Below are 21,703 nucleotides of genomic sequence, written 5' to 3' on the forward strand. Positions count from 1 at the left end.
AAACACCTTTCTAAAAAAGTTGTTCCGTTCTTAAAAAGCCTCGTCTTGGAAATCCTCGTTCGAAAAAATTTCCGTTCAACAAAACACTGTCGAAAACCAGAGAAGTAATCACCTTTGAAATGGAGTTTAGAGTTTAAAGAAATCACCATTATATTGTGTTTAGGTATTATTGATTTGATTTGAGGCTTCCATCGTGAAAATTGTCAAATCATTCATACACCGACGAGCAATCACATCAAATCGGAAATTTCAAGCGAGAGCGAGAGCGTTTAATTAGATAAGAGCGAGATTTATCTCGTGTGGCTGGTGTAAGGGTAATTTATGTAATTTGGTATGACGATGATGTTAGCAGAGGTCAACTGATATTATTTTTTAAAAATTGGTCATTTGACATTTTGGAGCAAAAAATTGGGTCATCCGTACAAATTTAAATTGCTTTGTTGAATTACTTAAAAAATGTCATTATGGCCATTAAATAATTTTTAACCTTGTTGGCTAAAATATATATATAGCTTAAGAAACAGTTAAATTATTAAGGTTTTGGTAACCATTTTATTTTATTTTTAAAATTAAGTCTATGAATACTACTTCAACATCTAAATTTATTTCTTTGTTATCTACTTTTCACCCATGATTTAAAAGATCAAACCAAATCTCGAGAACTAAAAAAGTAGTTTTCAAAAAGTTATTTTTGTTTTTTGAATTTGACTAAGAATTCAACAATTGTATTTAAGAAAATGTAAATCACGGCAAGAAATATGGATGAAATATGCTTGATTTAAAAAAAAAAAAAACAAAAACAAAAACAAAAAATCAAATGGTTACCAAAGGAGACTAAATTATAAGTTACAAGTTTAATTTTTCTAACTTTGGAGTTAATTTGGTGTTTTGAACGTTTTAAAAGTGTCTATCACATTTCTAAACTTCTAATTTTGTGTGTAATGGTTCCTAACAAACTTGTAACTTTTATTTATGAATTTAATTGATCATAAAAAATAAAATCTAAATTTGTTCTAATTCAGAACTTAAATTTTATGTCTAATATATCCTTAATTCTAAAAAAATAAAAAGTTCATGACTAAATTATGTAATTCTATTTTTAATATTTTTAACTTTGATCTAAAACAAATAATCTTTGTTTTAAAGTTGTATTCCTGCTTCTACACATATTTTTCACTCTCTAATACATCTCTTTATCTATCCATTTAAAAAAGAATTATCAAACATATACCCTTTTTTATTTAAAAAAAGAAAAAAAAAACCTAATACCAAAAACAAAAATGATCGTCACTAAATCTAAGAGGATGATTAAAAAATATTTATATATATAAAAAAAAAATTAAGTCTTTCTTTATTAAGTCTTTCGTTTTTTATTTTTTATTTTTGAAAATTAAGCCTATTATTTCCCAATTTCTTACAATGATTTGCATCTTTTAAGTACAATGGTTGAATTCTTAGCCAAATTAAAAAAAAAAGCTTTTCAAAGCTATTTTTTTAAGTTTTCAAATTTTGGTTTGGTTTTTTAAACCATCCGTAAAAAGTAGATAACAAAAGAAGAAATTTGGAGATGAAAATTAGTATCTATAGACTTAATTTAAAAAAAAAAAAAAAAAACAAATGGTTACCAAATGAGTCCTACATGAATAGTTTTTACGTTTGTACATTAGATTAAAAAATTATTCAAGAACCCACTATAATACAACTAGAAGTTATGTAAATTAGAAAAAAAGTGCATGCCTTAGTAACAAGTACGTACAAATTCAAAATATTTAGGGACAATTACAAATATAGTAATTATATTCAAAATATTTACAGATATAATACAATTTAAAAGAACTTGCAGATATAAAAAAAATTTAGATTTTGTTTTCGAAGTATACTAATGAGTAGAAACTTATCCGTGTAGACAATACGGAGCGTATTACAAATAAATTTTTGCTATGTTTGTAATTCTTATCTCAAATCTTGGGCCAACCTATTCTTTTTCTTTTTCTTTTTTCTTTAATGTGTTTATTAAAGAAAATAAAGAGGAAGAAACCAATTGTATATTGCAAACTGCAAAGATAAAGGCGCGAGCGTGTTCTTCACGCTCCATCATTAACGGAGATCGCCCATGACGATTCGGCAGACCAATCAATGCTCCTCGCTTCTTAAAATCTATAAAATGGAAGTGATGGAATTCGAAGGAAGAGGCAGATCAATCAATCCATCGATTCATCGATCAATCAAGCTCTCTCTCTGTTTACTGAACTGAAGAGATTGTAATGGCGACTGTTGGAGGTATCAAGGAAGTTCCTGGAAACGAGAACAGCATCGAGATTGATGATCTTGCTCGTTTTGCTGTTGACGAACACAACAAGAAAGAGGTTTGGCTTTACTTTTCCTATACCTTTTCGCAATTTTTGAATTGGGTTGTGTTTTTTATCCCTAATCTTGTGGATTTTGTGTGATTTCTGCGTTTATCTACCTTCGTTTTTGCGTTCTTTTGTATATATTCGTGTTGATCGTGGATGATCATTTTCTTCAATCGTGAAGGAAGTTTTCTGTATTACTTTACAAACGAACAGGAAGAATGGTTGGTTGGGTAGGGATGGGGATTTATGTTTTGTAATTTTAGTCTCCCATGAAAATTCTTTTTTGTATAAATTGTGTGGGCTCAATAAGAAATAAATTTTTGGTGTCTTCTAGTTCTAGATCCAATCTTTAAGTTGGGGATGGATAGGTACTCGGAACTGGGGTATCGACACCATTGTAGTTTTAGAATCATCATGGGTTGATCTAGTGGTAAATAAACAACTTAGGATAAAGGTCAAGAGGTAATAAGTTCAATCCATGGTGCCCATCTACATTTAATATTATACGGGTTACTTGATGCTCAAATATTGTAAGATAAGATAGATTGTCACGTGAGATTAGTCCAGATATATGTAAACTGATCTGGACACTCACAGATTGGAAAAAAAAATAGTTCTGTACCGATGGATATAGGATAGAAAAACTGTCAAAGGCATTTTGAATTTGTAATCTTGTCCAGGGGTTATTAGGGAAAACAAGAAAGTTAGAATTCATATTCAACCGTTATTATGAGTCAGCGACGGTGTGACAGTCTTATCGAATAGTTTTTCTGCGAATACCGAGTAATCAAGAAGTTCTGATTGAAAACATTTTGTGTGCAGAATGCGCTTCTGGAATTCAGCAAGGTTGTGAAGGTGAAGGAGCAGGTGGTTTCTGGCACACTTTATCACATAACCCTTGAGGCAAGTGAGGGAGGTCAGAAGAAGGTTTATGAAGCCAAGATTTGGGTGAAGCAGTGGGAGAATTTTAAGCAGCTTCAAGAGTTCAAGCTTGTTGGTGATGGATCTGTGGGCTCCTCTGCTTAGTTTGCTAGGTAACCAAACCGTTTTCTTAATTTCTGCATTATCATGATACTCCAAAATCTAAATCTTAGGCATCTAGTACTATATTTTATTGTAGATAGAATTCTCTCCTTTTATCTTCTCAATTTAAATCCATGATGATTTCGTTTTTAGTCTCGTGTTATTAGAATAGTGTTTACTGTAGCTAATTGTTGGGGGTTTTGAAATCGTATTTATTGTATTAAGAGGTGGTTATTATAGTCTTATGATAGTCTTTGCTCCAAACGCCCTCTAAAGTAGCTAAACACAACCCTGCTCAATAAGTAAGGCGCCACTTCTTTTGCTTAGCATCGAAGAGTCAAATCTCCACCTTCCATCAAGTAAACTAAAAAAGAGAGTAACCAAACAAAGAGTCGGTGCAATTTAATCGGATTTTAGAATTAATTCCTTGGTTAAGTATATAGTCTGTTTGAAATCTTGTAAAGGTTATTAGACTTTTGAGACTTTGCTGCTATTTTGGACAGTTCAAATGGTTCAGGAGTGCTCTTTTCTTATTAAGCAGTCTACCATCATGATTGGTCTTGGTTCTAGGTCCTCCCGCACAAGCACCTCTTCTTTTTTTTTTTTTTTTTATTCCTTTCATCACATTTAACGATTTAGTCCTATGAGAGGAAGGAATTTTGTACCAACTTAATGTTATTTACATTGTTTGGGTACATCTGACTAGAATTTCATAAATTTATAGACATTTAAGTAGGATACTCACGAGCAGTAGGAATATGATAACAAATGTTGTATTAACAAAGTCAACGATAATTAGTGTATATTCTTTTCTTCGAAATTGAGGTTCAAATCCTCGTACTTCTATTTGTTGTACTAGAAAAATAATTATAGAAGTATAGTTATGGATGATTTACCACTTTTACAGTTTATTATTAGTTCGCTTAATAAGTAGAGGGGATCTGTTTTAAATCATTTGCTCTGCATGCACCATATTTAGTTACTTATAATTTTTGGACAATTACTTGGATTTATGTGACCCCTCCAAATCTTATGTGTTTCTGAAATTTAGGGTCCTTAAATCATGATGATGCGTGGAATACGAAGGGAACAAGATCATTTGCTTTATAGCGTCTTTGATTTAATAAATTCTGTAAGCTATGGATGATTGTATGGATATTTATTATCAAATATCAATAGTTGTGAATTATGTGGCAATTGCATAATATATGTATTTTCAGGAAGAAATATCATATGCATAGACCTTAACTACTAAAAAGCAAAAATTTCTCTCTCTCTCCTCTCTAAACTTTCTAAGTTGAATTCCCTTTCCATAATGGAAATGAGAGATTGAACCATAGAAATTTGAAATGATAGTTGATGGCCTATCATTGACATAGGCCAATATTAGCAAATTAGCATAGTTGAATTAACTTCTTTGTCAAACTTTTGTAAAATGCCTCATAAAGACTATTATTTGTTGAGGCAAGGTATAAATTTTAGATTTGTGTAGCTTTTTGGTTTCTAAATATTAAGCTTATAATCATTATCTTTTATAAATGAAGTCTTAATAAACAAAAATATTCGAAAAGATTAATCAAGGTAGACTCAAATACTCATCCATATTAGAACAATGCACACTTGATAATTAGATTTATTACTACTTTCTTCCGTTTGAAAAAACACGTTTGGCAAAAGTCAAAAAGAGTAGGTGGGACATTTTTTTAAAAAAATGTTATTATTTAATGCAAGAATAGCCATGGTTTCCAATAATACACTTTCACATTCTTACGTTTTCTTCATTACATATATAATATACATAAGCAGTTGAAATCACCTTTAAGTTCCAACTGCCCTTTGAACTTTTGAAATTGAAATATTGTATATAAAAAAAAAAAAGCAACGGTGGAATAAAAGAGATTCTTATGAATTAATAATGAATGATTTTCTTTATTATCATTATTATTATTTGAACAGAAATGCGAAGGAAGTTTTTATTACAAATATATTCATGAAATATGAACAACTTGTTTAGATAAACAATTATATTTAATGTTGTGGAGGCCTATGAATTGTGAAGTTGAAGGTAGATTTGTAAGGAGATGAATAATCCTCAAGTTCATAGATGCCCCAAGTTATCCAACAGTTCTGATAAAATTACCCATCCAGCACCTCCGATCACGAGCGCAAGAGTGAACCTTCCTCCAGGAACCACCTCCGGTAGTTTCACCGATGGGGACGGTTTAGAATACCGGTCTGACCATGACATTGCAGCTGGAATAATTCCAAACAGCAGCAACACTAGAACAGGAATGGCAAAGAATTAGTTTGGTATCTTCATGTCAAAGTTGGAAAACAAAATGATGAGAAGGCCAATTAGATATAGAGATTGTCAATATTTACCTCCATATGTGCCAGCCAAGTCCAATGATTTGAAAAATATTTCTGGGTCAAGCAATGATAGGATAAGTGGTGGAACTAATGTCAAAAGGAATGGCAAAGGTTTGCTCTCTCCACTTGGTAGTTTTAGCACTGGTTGCCCAGAGAAGGTATATATTAGATATCACAAAAACCTCTATTCATGTACAAGGAATTTACAGTGGGAATATATTAGATATCACAAAAACCTCTATTCATGTACAAGGAATTTACAGTGGGAAGTCAAATTTTAAATTATCTTAATTGACATGTACTCTTCTTGAGATCACAAATTCGAATCTCCATATTTTACCACCATCTAATACAGTAAATCAAATTCTTCCAAAGAAACATGTCGCCAATTCCTTCCTTCAAGGTTGGAGGTTTAAATCTTCATACCTCCATTCGTTGTAATAAAAATATACAAAAAAGTCGAGAAAAGCATTAATTACTTTAACTAAAGTGGAAAGAAAAAAAGTTTTAGTTAAGTTAAAAATCACTTCTAGTCCCTAAATTTTCATTGAAGTAACAATTTAGTCCATAAATTTTGATTTGTAATCAATGTACTTTCAATTTTGTAACAATGCTCTTGAACTTAACTATGTAACAATTTAATCCTTACACTTCAAAATTTATAACGAGTTTGTCATTATCATAGAAAATAATGTTGAGATTTAATAAGATTTCTTATATAAATAAATTGATAAATTAATTAAATAGTATTTTTATAAAACCTCATCAAAATTATATATACATGATAAATGCTAAAAAAATTGACATCTAATTATGATGAAATATTTTTATGTTAAGGACTAAATTGTTAACAAATTTGAAAGTACAAAGACTAAATTATTGTTCAAAGATTAAATTGTAGTAAAATTGAAAGTACTTGAATTAAATCGTCACAAATCAAAATTCATGTACTAAATTGTTATTTTCATGAAAATTTAGGACGAAAAGTATTTTCTAAACCTTTTTAGTTAAATACTAATAGTGACATAAAACAAAAATATGTGGAAGGCGTTGAGTTGTCCTTCTAGAATGTGTTTGGGGAGCTGGAATGTAATTAGAATTACTAGAAATTAAAGGAGTGTTGGAAAGCGTGAATAATTGAAGACAGAACGAAAATGAGATTGTGAAGCATGAATACGGTTAAATTGAAAATTATTGGAACGGAATAAGTTTTGTATTACAAATAGGACTCAAAACACTCAATTCAAACCTGAATTTTTTATTATATTACATTACAATCTCATCCGAGTACGGGGCACCAAACAGACCCCTAGTGTAATAACCTACACAAGGCTTCTTAAAGGCCCATTAGGGTTATATATATATTTTATTTAAAAGGTTCCCACTAGGGTTATATATATATATTTTATTTCAAAATTTCAATCTGGCTGATTCTTGATTTGATAACGCAATTTACGAGTTGTTCTTGGTTCTTCTTCAGCCTCAATGTTCTGATCTTCTGTGTCTGTCATCATTCTAAGAGGAGGAACAAAAAATCGCCAGGAAAGAGAAAAGAAAGCTATATTTCTCCTCAATCAACTCAGAAAATGACTTCTCAACTCCAATAATTGGTATCAACCATTGTTGGTGGAATCACACAGTCAAATCAATAAGTTGGTTATATCATATCTACTTGGATTAGCCATGGAATTGGACTCAAGTTGGATGGTAAGTTTGGATGGCTCATCAAATTGGCAGATATGGAAAACAAGAATGGAAGATCTTTACTGTAACGACCTACATGCTCCTATTGATGGTGAGTCAAACAAACCAGAACACATGAGTAAAGAAGATTGGGACTTATTGAATAGACGAGCAGTTGCGTATATTCGTTTAAGGGTAGATGACAGTTTGTACCGGTACATCTCAGATGAGATGTCGGCATATTCGTTATGGAAGAAATTAGAAGAATTGTTCAAGAGAAACACGAATGAGAACAACCTTTTCTTGGTAAAAAATGCTTATCAACCTGAAATATGAGGGTACTTCAATTTCCAGTCATTTGAGTGAGATACAAAGCATAATGAATCAGCTATCATCATTGGAGATAGTTTTAGATGATGAGTTGCAAGCTTTGCTACTTCTTAGTTCTTTGCCAGATGATTGGGTAAGGCTAGTAGAATCGTTAAGTAATAACAATTCTAGCGAGAAGTTGAGTATAGATAAGATCAGGAGTAGTTTGTTAAATGAAGAATTAATGAGGATGGCATTGGGTTCTTTAGCTATATAGTCGATGCTTTGGCCACGAAAAATCGAGGTTGGAGTCGAAAGGGGAATGGTGATTGTGGCGAATCGCCAAGGGAAACCAGGAGAGAAATTCAATGTTATTATTGCAAGAAGATGGGACACAAGAAAGTTGAATCTAGAAAATGGAAAAAGGTGCAAGAAAATTAGAATGTGGAACAAGGAGACTAAAAGAGAAGTTTTTGTCTTCTTTGTGGATTTCTAAAGATATCGTTTTGGTCCTTTTGTGGAAGCTAATGGCATTTCTGGTGGTTTGTCATCTCTTTGGGTTGAAAGGAAGCTTTTAATTCATCTCGAGGTTGAAGATTCACTTAAACCAAATTAATTGAATTGATCCTTTTGTGGAAGAATCGAGGTGGAAGATTTGTCGGTTTTAGTAGATTTCTCTTTTGGGATGTGATGAGAGTGCTATGGGTGTGTCAACCTAGTTGAGATTTCCAGGTGCACCTATTAATTCCTAGTCTTATTGGATATTTGTCTCTTTTATTAGTTATACTGCACTGTAATTCAAGCATTAGTCTCTTTTCATTTCATCAATGGAAAGTGTTATTTCCGTTTTAAAAAAATGAAAAGAAAAACAATCATTTTTTTTATCCGTTTGGGGTGTTGATCTTGGGGTTTTATTAAGCAAATCATAGCTTCGTTAGCAGAGTGGAGTTGGAGATTGGAGTTCTCAGGTTCTTTTTTCGAGTAACTCGTTTAGGCATCAGGTGGCATCTCTCGACTCTTCCTATGGAGTTTTAGCTTTTAAAGCTGTGTGGAATTTTTGTGCTTTCCAAAAAGATTTATCGAATTATTTGGGTTGAGTTTTTTGCAGTGATCATTTGCCCAAAAATCATCGAAGGAAGTTTCTAAGTCATTCATTACTGCCCTCAGTTTGTCTTCTTTGTTTTGATGGTTTTTGAAGATTTTCATATTTTCTCTGGATGTTGTTATTCGTCGGTTTGTTGGAGGAAGCTTGTTTCTTCATTGGATTGGAGCTTAGTCATTTAATATTTAATGGACCCCTCATTAAAATTCAGGCTATTGCGGTGGAAGCTCTTTTTTTCATAAATTTGATTTGGGAGAATTCAGTGTATATTTCAAGACAAAGCCACTTCCTTATTCTAATCGTTTTGAGTTTGCTCGAGTTAAAGCTTATCACGTTGTTCTCTATCTAAGCACTTTGCTAATATCCATCTTGAGATATTTATTCAACTGGATTGTTTTTAATTATTCTTCAGAGCTTTAGTCTCTATTTTGTAGTTTGGTTCTATTGTATTGGCAAGTTTGAAGTTTTTATCTTGTTTCCTCCCATGTACTTTGAACACTAGACTCGTTCATTATTTCAATAAAAAGTCTTGTTTCAATTTTTCAAAAAAAGAAATGCGGAACAAGAGAGTTTTCATAGAAAAAGACACAAAAGATGCTACTCAAAAGATCTTGAGAGAAGGAATATATTTTCAGCAAGCAATGAAAAGCCACTGTGGTTGACAAACCACTCATTTTTTTGCTATGTTGGGGAGAATAGATCATTCTTAACTTTTAAAAATTGAGGTGTTTTCTCCTTTTCTCTCTTTCGTAATTAATTATTATCATCATTATCGTCGTTTTTCTTCTAGAATCTGTTGTAATCCTATTAGTTAATAGTGGAAGGTTTTCAAGGATTGTCCTGTTATTTTTCCTTCAACGTTGATGAGTTTTCAATGTTTGTTTTTCCTACATATATTGGTTTTCTTTGTATTCTTTGTTATCTTATTGATATTTTTCAAGTGACTATAATCATTAGGCCTGACATTTTGACCCTTCAGTTCCAACAAAAGGATCCTTTCTATTTCTGTATAGATTTACCTATATAGGAGAAAAATTCTAGTATCACAGTATGGGAAATTTTGGTCAAAATTTTCCATACTACCTTCATTCATTGCTTGCTACAAGAGTAGTATTAAAAAATTATGAGGAGTTCATGAAATAAATTAATAAATCATTTAATGACGTGTCAAATAATAAATAAGAGGAGTAGGTATTATGGTGGCACTAGATATTTTTTTGTCATATAAAACACAATTCAACTCGCAATAAAACAAATAAAGTTCTTATTCTAGAAAATTGATGAGAGAAGTCACTTACAGTCAGCAAGAAAATCGGACAATCCTAAAACAAATCCAATGTAGGAAGTTGCAATCGCCAAAAGAGAGAATACTTCTACTATAGGCTGCATAGAAATATAGGTTATAGTTGCTTTAAGTAAGTCGTCCGATGGAAATGCGACGGAGTAAATAAACTAAGCAGTCCAGGAACTTACTCCTACAGCTCCATTTGTTGATCTTAATTGCTGTAAAGGGTCTAATATCTTATCTGATCCCATTTCAAGATTTGAAATAGTCCCCAGAATGACACCATTCCAGACAAGAAATAGAACCAAAGGTATTGCAGTCCCAAGGACGATGGAAGTCCTGAAATATTGTCCAGACAACGATATAGACAACTAGCAATTGTTTTCGATTGAACTTAAGTGAGCATACGACATGGTGAAACAATCAACAAGGGGAACTTCAGCCATTTTTCTGGAGATTGTGTGAAGCATGTGCAGAATAAGCAACTTATGTAAGTAGTTTTAGAATGATACTGTAAAATTAAGGTTTAAATACTCTTTTGGTCCGTGAACTTTTGGTTTTAGTTCATTTTGGTCTCTATACTTTCAAAATATTCATTTGGGTCCCTGTACTTTCAATTTTGGTCCATTTTGGTCCCCTATATTTTTAAAATATTTATTTTGGTCCCTATATTTTCAAAAAATGACCATTTCGATAACTTCATTTTCATTTTTACTTCATTTTTAAGGAATCAAAATGGTCACTTTTTTAGAGTTCAAGGACCAAATGAACCAAAGTTAGGACTAAAATGAACATTTTGAAGGACCAAAATGAACCAAAGTTAAAAATGTAGAGACCAAAATAAATGAAAGCCAAAAGTACATGGACCAAAGTAGTATTTAAACCTAAAATTGATAATAAAATGCAGTGAACCAAACAAAGAACAAATGGAATTACAAATTCTTTTGAATCTTTTCTTCTAGGCATGTCAAAAAAAGAGGTGGTTTCATAATTTATACTTTATATATTCAATTTCCAAAAGTTGTCAAACATGGAAAAGGAAATGTTTGTCACCTTACTTTTGTCAGGTTTCCTTCTAGATTCGTACAGAGTACTGGCACCACATTCTGGGAAATGAATCACATCATGTAATATAATTCACATAACAATTTTGAAATATAGTAGCGTGGGAATTTACCTGGTAAACAAATGAAAGGGCAATTATAGGTATACTCATAGGAACAGCTTCGAAATTAGCTTTAACAAGAGCATCCCAGTGCAGACCTCCACTTGCGACTGCCTAATAACGAAATTTGATATTTGTGCATGAAAAATCGACAAAAAAGCATTTCAATATCCATAACATCAAATAGAGATATTTGATTGACTGCAACAGTAGACTCATAATTAGCCCCAGCACTAGTAAACTAGTAAAATATTGAGAGAAACGGACCTATGTAAAACAAGCAAAGGAGTAAAATTCAATGCTCTTCCAAGTTAATAGTGCGTTTATATGTTCGGCTAGAAAACTAAGCTTCATTTCAAAATGTTCAAACAATAAACGTCAAATGAAGTTTATCTGCTTGAGGGGATATTTTGAGTAAACTATGCTCTCAGACCTCAACATTATCGGTAACATTCAAGAAAATATGGTTAGCTACTACATCAACTCGTGCATCGGTCCCAAATACAACATGAGGTCACTTGCTAGTTGCTACCTAATAATTAACTTGAAGTATGTGTAATTCCTGAAGTGAAGTGAACATATTACCACAAGACCTGCAAAGGAAACGATGATACCAAGTACTAGGGCTCCGTTGATGGCACCAATAAAGCGTTGGCTGCAATTAAAGACATCTTTGCAGTCAAATCCCAGCAAAGTTGGCTGCAATTATATGTATTTGTATATGTAAATGCACATATATATGAATATGAACCTAAATCAGTATTCGGAATAGATTCCTTGAAATAGATACAAGTGTAGAGTGTTTTTCTTTCTTTCTTCTCCCAAGGAAAAAAAAAAAAAAAAGATACACATACAAAGTTTATTGGGCAATGAACCAGATAACAAGATATTTTGAGTAGTACGAGATATACAAAAAGCTTGCTCTAAGTGAGAATGATTAAAGAAGGGAGATAATTACAAAACTCCTAAGAACAAGGGAGGAAGCAAATTTAACAAAGTTTGAAATCTCTCCAGCACTATCACAATCATCCTCTAATGCCGTAGGCCCGTAACTTTCTTTCTCGAAATGAAAACCATAAGGAAGAACAAAGTGAGGTTTGTATTATCTTCCAAAGGTCTGAACATGTTTCCACCAAAGATAAGCGGGAAAAGGACAGTTCAAGAGAAACAAGTGATATCTTCAGTGTATTTTTTACAGAAGAAGCACCAATTAGGAAGAAGATAATAGCCAGATGAATAGTTTGCACCTTGTCATTAGTATTAAGGCCAAAAACAAAGTCACCCAAAGGAAAACCTCAATCTTTTTAGATAAAATGATTCAAGTACAGTTAGAGAACGAAGTACAAACCTTCCAAAGTAGCATACACCTCCAAATATCAAAGAGAACAATGTTGCACTCTCCCATCTGCAATTACAATGCTGCATCAACACCCAAAAAAAAAAACATTTTTTTTGTATGATTGCATAGATTGGAAAGATATGTAAGTTCTAATACTAGGGATCTATGAAGGTTGGACTCCTTGTTCATACAAGGGAATGCCGAGAAAATTGGTCAAGATGTCTGAAGAACGAGCCACATAAGCAACCAGAAGCGCGTAGTGAATAAGGATGTATGACCAACTGCAAGTTACAAAATATTATTGTCAGAATTGACAGACGTACACTGGAGAAAATGCAGTAGACCCCCTATTGGATAAAAGGATTGAGAAGTACAGTGACAAATGGTTTATCACATCATTCCACAAGCAGCCACATGCTTAAATTTTTTTTAATCCTGATCCTTTCCATTGAATATCATATAATGGGACTCTCAATGACACAAGTATAACTCACAAGAAATGTGACTCTGTCTACCATAATTAGTCTACTTAAGATTCCGTTTGGTAACCATTCGGTTTTTTGTTTTCATTTTTGAAAATTAAGCCTATTTCATCTATATTTCTTATAATAATATGCGTCTTTCTTAAGTACAATGGTTGAATTCATAGCCAAATTCCAAAAACAAAAACAACTTTTTGAAAGCTACTTTGTTTAGTTCTCACAATTTGGCTTAATTTTTTAAACCAACAAATGAAGAAATTTGGAGATGGGAGTAGTGTCCATATGCTTAATTTTAGAAAAACAAAAATAAAAAATAAAATGGTTACCAAATAGGGCCTTAGTTTTTTGTTTTTGATTTTTGATGATAAAGGCTATAAACAAGTAATCTATTGGTTTCTATGGTTTGTTGTCTACATCTTTGGAGTGTTTCCAAAATCAAAACCAAAATTTAAAAACTAAAAAAAGTAGTTTTCAGAAAACTTGTTTTTGTTTTTGGAAATTGGCTAAGAACTCAAATGCTTACATAGGAAATATGACAATCATGAGTGAGAAATTGTGTGAAAATAATCACAATTTTCAAAAACCAAAAACCAAAAGTAAAATGGTTACCAAACAGAGCCTAAATTATTTATTTTTCTTCAATACCGCCTAAGAGTTTGGTGTTACTGCCTTGTCATAAGTCTAATGCCAGCACACCTTTTATCCAACCATAAGCAATATATAATAAAATGATGAATAACTCTTTTAGTATTATTTGCTTGTTATTTTTATGGTAAAAGAGATAAAGAAACATTCACGTGCCCAATACAAATTTCAAATTGAACAATAATACATCCATCATCATCATGTAAGGCATCAAGTTGATACTGATAGTAAAATTGAAATTTCTATTTTGGAGGAGAGAGAGAGACGGGGGGGAGAACAGCCTACCAAGAAACTTGAACTCCAACTGTCCCAAGAGTTCTCATGGCCATCGATACCTGAAACATTACAACTCAAACTCTAGGCTTATCACATGCTAAATATGCTGCAATCGGAAAATATGAAATTAATGGTCGGCAACAAATTGATGAACAAGCATAAAGAATGAACTTGGAAAACTGGAGAATGGAATGCATTCACAAAAGTAACTTACTATATCAATTAATGGAATGCATTCCAACCAGTTTCTTCTTTTATAGTTCATGCGTTAAACTTTAATGTGCCGCTTCTCTCTTCATTCCAGTATAGAAATTGAAAGGAAAATTATTCAAAATTCAAAATAACTTCTACATCACAGTTCCAGAACTTACTTTTCTTAATGCAAGAAACTTTAGCATGCTCATTTTTCTGTAGGTTTGCTTGCGATATTTTCCTTTTTTCCATTTTCTAGAAGTTGTATAACTACTTTATAATTGAAGATGATTTCCAATCAGAACTATGATTAATGATTCAATCTCACAACATGGGAATAAATCTCATAACTTTTTGATTATGATATATATGTTTTTTTCACAATGCTCAAGTTGAACGACAAGCATCCAGAATATGTATCTATCCTTGCAAAAACTAACATTTTCATTTCACCCTAGAATTTTAGAAACAAAAAAGAGTTTACCAGAGACACGCCACCAGAACCCAGTTCACACATGGTATTCACATTCACTTCAGCAATTAGCAGTCCTGTCACAACCTGCATGGTTTAGTTTTGTAACTAACTAACTATAAAAAATAAAAATAAAAATAATAAAATAATAAAAAAAAAGGATTAAAGGTGCCCATCCAGAACAAATTAGTGAAACTGCATTTGATAATTGGACGACAGCCACTCAGGAAAAATTTGAGTAACACACAAACGAAATTTGAAAGAAACCTCAACAAGTCAAAGTAGGTTTAATATTTGCATCGAACACTTGTTAAGTATACTAAATAGACACATACATAACAAAAATAAGAAATTTTGCGAACAAAACATATAAATGCATAACTCATTGACTTTAAACTTCCTTCTTATACAAAAATGATATATACTTATAAAAATGTATATATTAAACTACATTTAATGTAATAATTAGACATACAATATTATTCAAGATAGAAAGAAATGATATAACCGCACAACCACATTCTGACTGCATTCTATTGCAAATTTGAACTCTAATGTAATAATAAAAAATAGATAAATGTTGAAATTAGGGTTTTGCACTCTAGGGGCAATTTTGTCTTTTTCATTGTACCCTAGGGTTTCCCTGTTCTCTATTTAAGCTATTGGTCTGTTGTATTTCTTTGTATCAGTTTTCTAATAAGAATCCCCTTATCCCGTGATTTTTCTCTCTAATTAGGGTTTTCCACGTAAATTCTTGGTGTGTTATTTTCTTTTCCCTACTTTATTTTTCATCATGGTATCCGAGCATGGAGACAAAACCCTGGCCACCATTGAGGAAAATCCAACAAGAGAATCTCAAACCAATAACCAAGATATAACCAGTATTATCCAAAAAGCCATTGTCAGGTACTTCTAAACCCTTCTTCCCCACTTTCGTGAAGACCAGCTGTCACCACCCTATCCACCGCCAGCTATCTCCTTCGCAGACCCAACAACCCACCGCCAGACCCAACAACCGGCGACCAGCGATCCAACCACTACCCATCCAATCCAGCCGCACGCAGATGAAGATGGCCATCCAGTTCGGACGCGCGCAGACAAGGGTGACCAGAGACCGACCACTCGAAACTTGTCCGGCCGATCTCAGACGCTGCCGACCGATGCCTTGGAGCCCCGATCTGCTATACCCAGCGGCCAGCACCGATTAGTCTAGATCCATGATGCCCGAGCCCCGATCTACTATACCTAACGCCGATTGGTCTAGATCCGTGATGCCCAGCGCCGATCAATCCAGTTCCCATCCGTTAGGGTTGCCGCCGACCTTCTCCTCTCAAATCGATGCCTCATCTCAATCTCTGCCGCACCAAAGGACAGATGGAAGAAGTATGGGTATTTTCCAGCTGGGTATGAGCAACCGAATGGGGCAGTTTTCGCCGATCATGGATGAGTTTGGAAGGGGTGAGTCTTCATCATACCACCAGGACCAAGAAAATATAATCCAAGATCAAGTTACAATTGCAGATTAAATGATAGAACGAGATGTTTCAGCAATAGCTTGCTGCTATTGGGGAAGCCCTGGGATCGACATCCATGATCCAACCAAATCTAAATCCATACCCTGAAAACTCGGTAACTTCGTTCCCTACTTACCCCTCAAATTTATGTTCTGGAACTACTACTACAGTGGGTGTAAGTGCAATCGCCCATACAGGTACTTTTCACTCCTTTGGCCTTGTGACCCCTCAAATTTTTGTTCTGGAACTACTACTACAGTGGGTGTAAGTGTAATTGCCCATACAGGTACTTTTCACTCCTTTGGCCTTGTGAGTATAACTGGTAATAAACCGTGGATATTAGACTCAGGAGCTACAGATCATTTAACTGGCTCTTCTGATCAATTTTTATCTTATCAGTCTGGTGCTGGAAATGAAAGAATCAGAATTGCAGATGGGTCCTTTGCCCCCGTTGCTGGAAAAGGACGGGTGTCACCCTTTGCCGGCTTAATACTCCAAAATGTGTTGCATGTGCCAAAAGTGTCTTACAATCTGTTATCTGTTAGTAAACTTACAAGAGATTTGAAGTGTCGTGTTATCTTCTCACCTGATGATGTTGTTCTTCAGGATCTAAACTCGGAGATGACGATTGGTACTGCCCGGCATGACAGGGGACTCTATTTCCTCACTGAAGAAGCTTCCTTTAGAATATGTGATAGGACTAGTTTGTTTTCTTCCCATTTTTCTATTTCTATTTCTGAAACTGATTATATGTTATGGCATTATCGCCTTGGCCATCCTAATTTCCAGTGTATGAATTATTTGTTTCCTCGTCTTTTTCGCAACATTAATATTTCTAAATTGAAATGTGATGTGTGTCCAGACCAAACAGCCTCGTGTTTCTTTCTCTTCTCAGCCCTATAAGCCCTCTAAACTGTTTACTCTGTTCCATAGCAATGTTTGGGGTCCTTCACCAGTCACTACCATAAATGGGAAGCGTTGGTTTGTAACCTTTATTGACGATTATACTCGACTAACCTGGGTTTTCCTTCTAACAGATAAATCAAAAGTCACTTCAGTTTTCCAACAATTTTACAATTCTATAAAAACCCAGTTCAACACTAAAATCGCTATTCTCAGGAATGATAATGGTCGAGAATACCTTAGTAACGCCTTACGCAAATTCCTTGTCTCCAAAGGTGTTGTCCATCAGAGTTCTTGTGCGTACACTCCTCAACAAAATAGAGTGGCCAAACGAAAAAACCGTCACCTCGTTGAAGTTACCCGCTCTCTTATGTTGTCAACTTCTCTTCCCTCTTATTTGTGGGGTGATGCTATCCTGACAGCAGCCCATCTAATAAACCGCATACCATCCCGGGTCCTAAAATTCCAAACCCCCTTAGACTTCTTCAAAGAGTCTTACCCAAATTCCAGACTTCTTTCTGATGTATCCCTTCGTGTCGTTGGCTGTGTGGTGTTCGTCCATACACACGGACCTAACCGTACCAAGTTTACCCCTCGGGCACAAAAATGCGTTTTTGTAGGGTACCCTCTACATCAGCATGGGTATAAGTGTTATCACCCTCCTTCCAAAAAATACTTTGTCTCTATGGATGTGACATTCTTTGAAGATCATCCATTCTTTCCCAATGGTTCTCTTCAGGGGAGCATTCCATTGAAGAAACCAATTGGGGTCCCAGCCTTTCTGCCTTACCTGAACCTGAACCCATCCTTGATGTCAGTATCATTACCAACGCACCAATCCTCCCAACCAAATAAGTCCCTTGGATCACATACTATAGAAAGAATCTCAGAAAGGAAATAACGCCGCCTGTTATCTCTCCGGCTCTAGTTCATGAGTCTGAATAGAGATCAATTCCAAGTACTAGTAGTCTTATCCCTGATCATGATAATAAATGTGATAAAACTGATGCTTGTGTTGAAAATGTTGAAAGCAAAAGCAGGGAAGATAATGACAGCAAAGATGTGATTGAGGTCGATGATGGTGCAGAGACAGATGATTGTGTGACTCTTGAGGACATGGTAGAACCTGGAAAAGAAGCATCTCTCATTCCCGCTGAAAAAAATGTTGAGAGTGGGAAAATAACAGAACCGGAGGGAGAATGCAGTATGTCAAAAGAAAGTTAAGATAGAGATGAATCCCTTGATCTTCCGATTGCCCTAAGGAAAGGTATGAGATCATGTACTAAATATCCGTTGCAGAGTTATTTGTCCTATAGTAATTTATCTCCTGAGTTCAAGGCCCTCACTACAAACCTAGACACAATGGTGATACCAAACAGTATACACACAGCGTTGGAAAGTCCTGAATGGAAAGCCGCAGTTACGAAATAAATGAGAGCTCTCGAGAAAAATCATACGTGGGATTAAGTCAATCTTCCAAATGGTCATAAAGCAGTCGGATGTAAATGGGTGTTCACAATAAAGTATAGGCCCAATGGAACTGTTGACAGATACAAAGCCAGATTAGTTGCCAGGGGGTTTACTCAGATTTTGGGGTTGATTATTCCGAGACCTTTTCGCCAGTTGCAAAGCTAAACACAGTTCGGGTCCTCCTTTTTGTTGCAGTTAATAAGGATTGGCCCCTTCACCAGCTTGATGTAAAGAATGTCTTTCTCAATGGAGAACTGGAGGAAGAAGTCTATATGAGTCCTCTCCCAGGATTTGAGAAACGGTTTAATCACCGAGTTTGCAGATTGAGAAAGTCTTTATATGGGCTAAATCAGTCACCAAGGGCTTGGTTTGGCAGATTTACTATGTTTGTAAAGTCGCAAGGATATAAACAGGGTCATTCTGATCATACTCTGTTTACTAAAAGGTCTGAATCCGGGAAAATTGCAGTTTTGATTGTCTATGTTGATGACATTGTTATTTCAGGCGATGATATCTCAGAGATTACCGATTGAAGGCAAAGATGTCTGAGGAATTCGAACTCAAGGACCTTGGAAAACTAAGATACTTCCTTGGAATGGAAGTAGCTCGATCAAGAGAAGGAATTTCAATTTCCCAACAAAAGTATACTCTGGACTTGCTTAAGGAAACAGGTATGACGGGGTGCAAACCAATCGATACCCCTATAGAAGCAAATACAAAGTTAAGTAATATGAGTGAAAGTGTTTCAGTGAGCAAAGAAAGATATCAGCGACTTGTTGGGAAATTAATATATCTCTCTCATACTAGACCCAGCATCTCTTATGCAGTGAGTATGGTAAGTCAATTCATGCAGTCTCCATACAAAGAACACATGAGGGCAATAGAGTACATTTTGAGATATCTGAAAACCTCTCCAGGGAAAGACTTGATGTTCAGGAAAACTGAAAAACGATGCATCGAAGCTTACACCGATGCTGATTGAGCAGGATCTGTAGTAGATAGAAAATCAACATCAAGGTATTGTACCTTTGTGTGAGGCAACCTTGTTACATGGAGAAGCAAAAAGCAAGGTGTCGTTGCCAGAAGTAGTGCCGAGGCCGAATACAGAGCTATAAGTCTGGGAATCTGTGAAGAGATCTGGCTTGAAAAAGTTTTGAAAGACCTTGATCAAGAGCATACCGGTCCAATGAAACTCTACTGTGATAATAAAGCAGCCATAAGCATAGCAAATAATCCTGTTCAACATGACAGAACAAAGCATGTGGTTGACCGACATTTTATCAAGAAAAGACTTGATAGTGGCAACATTTGTGTTCCTTATATTCCTTCCAATCAACAAATTGCAGATGTCCTAACAAAGGGACTACCCAGACAGTTGTTTGACGCATGTGTGAGCAAGTTGGGTCTTATTGACATCTACGCCCCAACTTGAGGAGAGTGTTGAAATTAGGGTTTTGCACTCTAGGGACAATTTTGTCTTTTTCATTGTACCCTAGGATTTCCCTTTCTCTATTTATGTTGTTGGTCTGTTGTATTTCTTTATATCAGTTTTCTAATAAGAATTCTCTTATCCCGTGGTGGTTTTTCTCCCTAATTAGGGTTTTCCACATAAATTCTTGGTGTGCTATTTTCTTTTCCCTACCTTATTTTTCATCCGTAAATATAACAAAAGGAAATAAATAAATGTACAAGGTACTGCTATTGTCTTACCATGTAGGCCCAACAACATATGCACGTAATAGCTGAGGCTAGAAATCCGGATTCTTGAGTTACTGCAGGAATGGCGAGGATCCCAGCACCAATCTGTAGACAACAACATATCTTTTTACAATTTCAAAAAATGCTCGATAGAAATGTACAGGATAGGACTATTAAGAGTAGTGCCCATGATATGGTTTCATTCAACAAGTGGGATTGGGGAATTTGAACCTTTGATCTCTTGATTGAGGACATATGTCTTTAACTAGTTGAGCTATGTTCAAGTTATTGTTTCCATTAGAACATAAAAGTTATAAAGAAATAAATAATGTTATGTAGAGAATTTATAATTGGAAGTAATAAACATTAGTCCATTTACAACTTATCATCATATATTTTTGTCGTTTATAGTTGATGAAAACATTTTGTAACCTTAGCCCTCAGTTTTTAAGAAGAAATTTTAAATTCATTTAGCTTTATGTCAAAATACGATTATTAATTCTAATGAAATATGTGAGACGTAAACAAGAAGGGAAATGGAAAGAACATTAAAGGATGAGATGCTTACAGTAGTCCCAGCCACAAGGAAAATCGCGCTGGATAAACTTCCTGCCGCGCCAGAAATCAAAGACAAACATAATTGAAGAATTAGTTTTCAACATCCAATGGAAACGCCAATCAAAAAATCAGCAGGGACCGGAAAATCACCAGGTTCTCGCTTGAACGTAACTTGATTAAGGTTGGAGAACAGCCGCTCCAGCACGTACTCTTCTGATGCCTCTACCTTATCGATTTCCTTCTCTTGTCCAGACGCAAAAGATTCCACCGGCCTCCGCGAGAAGCAGGTGGAAACAGGACGAAGAACCGTGAGAGGACGCTGCCGAAATGACTTGATAGTAGACCACAGGCAAGTCACATTCTGATGGGGCAAAACGATGCTTCTTCTTTTCGATTGAATTGCAGGAAATGGAAGTCGGAGATAGGAAGAATTTGACATCTGAAATTGGATCTTCTCTTCCGTCCGACTGGCCGGCGATTTTTGAACTCCGGCGAACAACAAGAAGAGGAGCGACCGTTGAGGGAGAATGTTGAAAAGGAAACCGATTGAGAAAGAGAAGCCATGGCCGGGACTGAAGAGCTTCAAAGAACGTTGGACTCAGAGGATCCACCCAACAGATAACGTGGGACCCAAGGGGTGTTTGGCATTGTATTTTATATTTTTAACTGTATTTTATGTTTTTAGGTTAATTGAGTGTAGCGAATATGTGCTGTATTAAAACTAATGAAAACAATAACACAATTATACCATTTCCGGTTATAAACTTAATTATATTTGTTAAATTTAAAATATAGAATATATTACTATACCATTTCAGGTTATAAACTTAATTATATTTGTTAAATTTAAAATATAGAATATA

General features: G+C 34.5%; 2 protein-coding genes across 2 annotated transcripts; one reads left to right on the top strand and one right to left on the bottom strand.

The window, feature by feature from the left end:
- Nucleotides 1-2,207: 2,207 nt before the first annotated feature.
- Nucleotides 2,208-4,642, top strand: LOC120071374 (cysteine proteinase inhibitor A-like). The gene is made up of 3 exons (XM_039023620.2): nt 2,208-2,366; nt 3,177-3,388; nt 4,429-4,642. Exons 1-2 carry the CDS (start codon nt 2,265-2,267, stop codon nt 3,378-3,380), a joined length of 306 nt encoding a protein of 101 aa, XP_038879548.1. The 5' UTR covers nt 2,208-2,264; the 3' UTR covers nt 3,381-3,388; nt 4,429-4,642.
- A 644-nt stretch (nt 4,643-5,286) lies between these two features.
- On the bottom strand, nt 5,287-21,496 carry LOC120071373 (Tryptophan/tyrosine permease). Its single transcript, XM_039023619.2, has 14 exons — nt 20,991-21,496; nt 20,851-20,891; nt 20,295-20,387; nt 14,710-14,784; nt 14,043-14,092; nt 12,822-12,911; nt 12,640-12,696; nt 11,877-11,946; nt 11,304-11,405; nt 11,180-11,232; nt 10,315-10,465; nt 10,140-10,224; nt 5,760-5,888; nt 5,287-5,657 (listed from the first exon to the last, which is right to left on the bottom strand). Exons 1-14 carry the CDS (start codon nt 21,277-21,279, stop codon nt 5,476-5,478), a joined length of 1,467 nt encoding a protein of 488 aa, XP_038879547.1. The 5' UTR covers nt 21,280-21,496; the 3' UTR covers nt 5,287-5,475.
- Between the last annotated feature and the right edge of the window lie 207 nt (nt 21,497-21,703).

This window comes from Benincasa hispida, chromosome 2 (genome assembly GCF_027475165.1).
Source record: "Benincasa hispida cultivar pf3 chromosome 2, pf3_genome.v1.1, whole genome shotgun sequence".
NCBI lineage: Eukaryota > Viridiplantae > Streptophyta > Magnoliopsida > Cucurbitales > Cucurbitaceae > Benincasa > Benincasa hispida.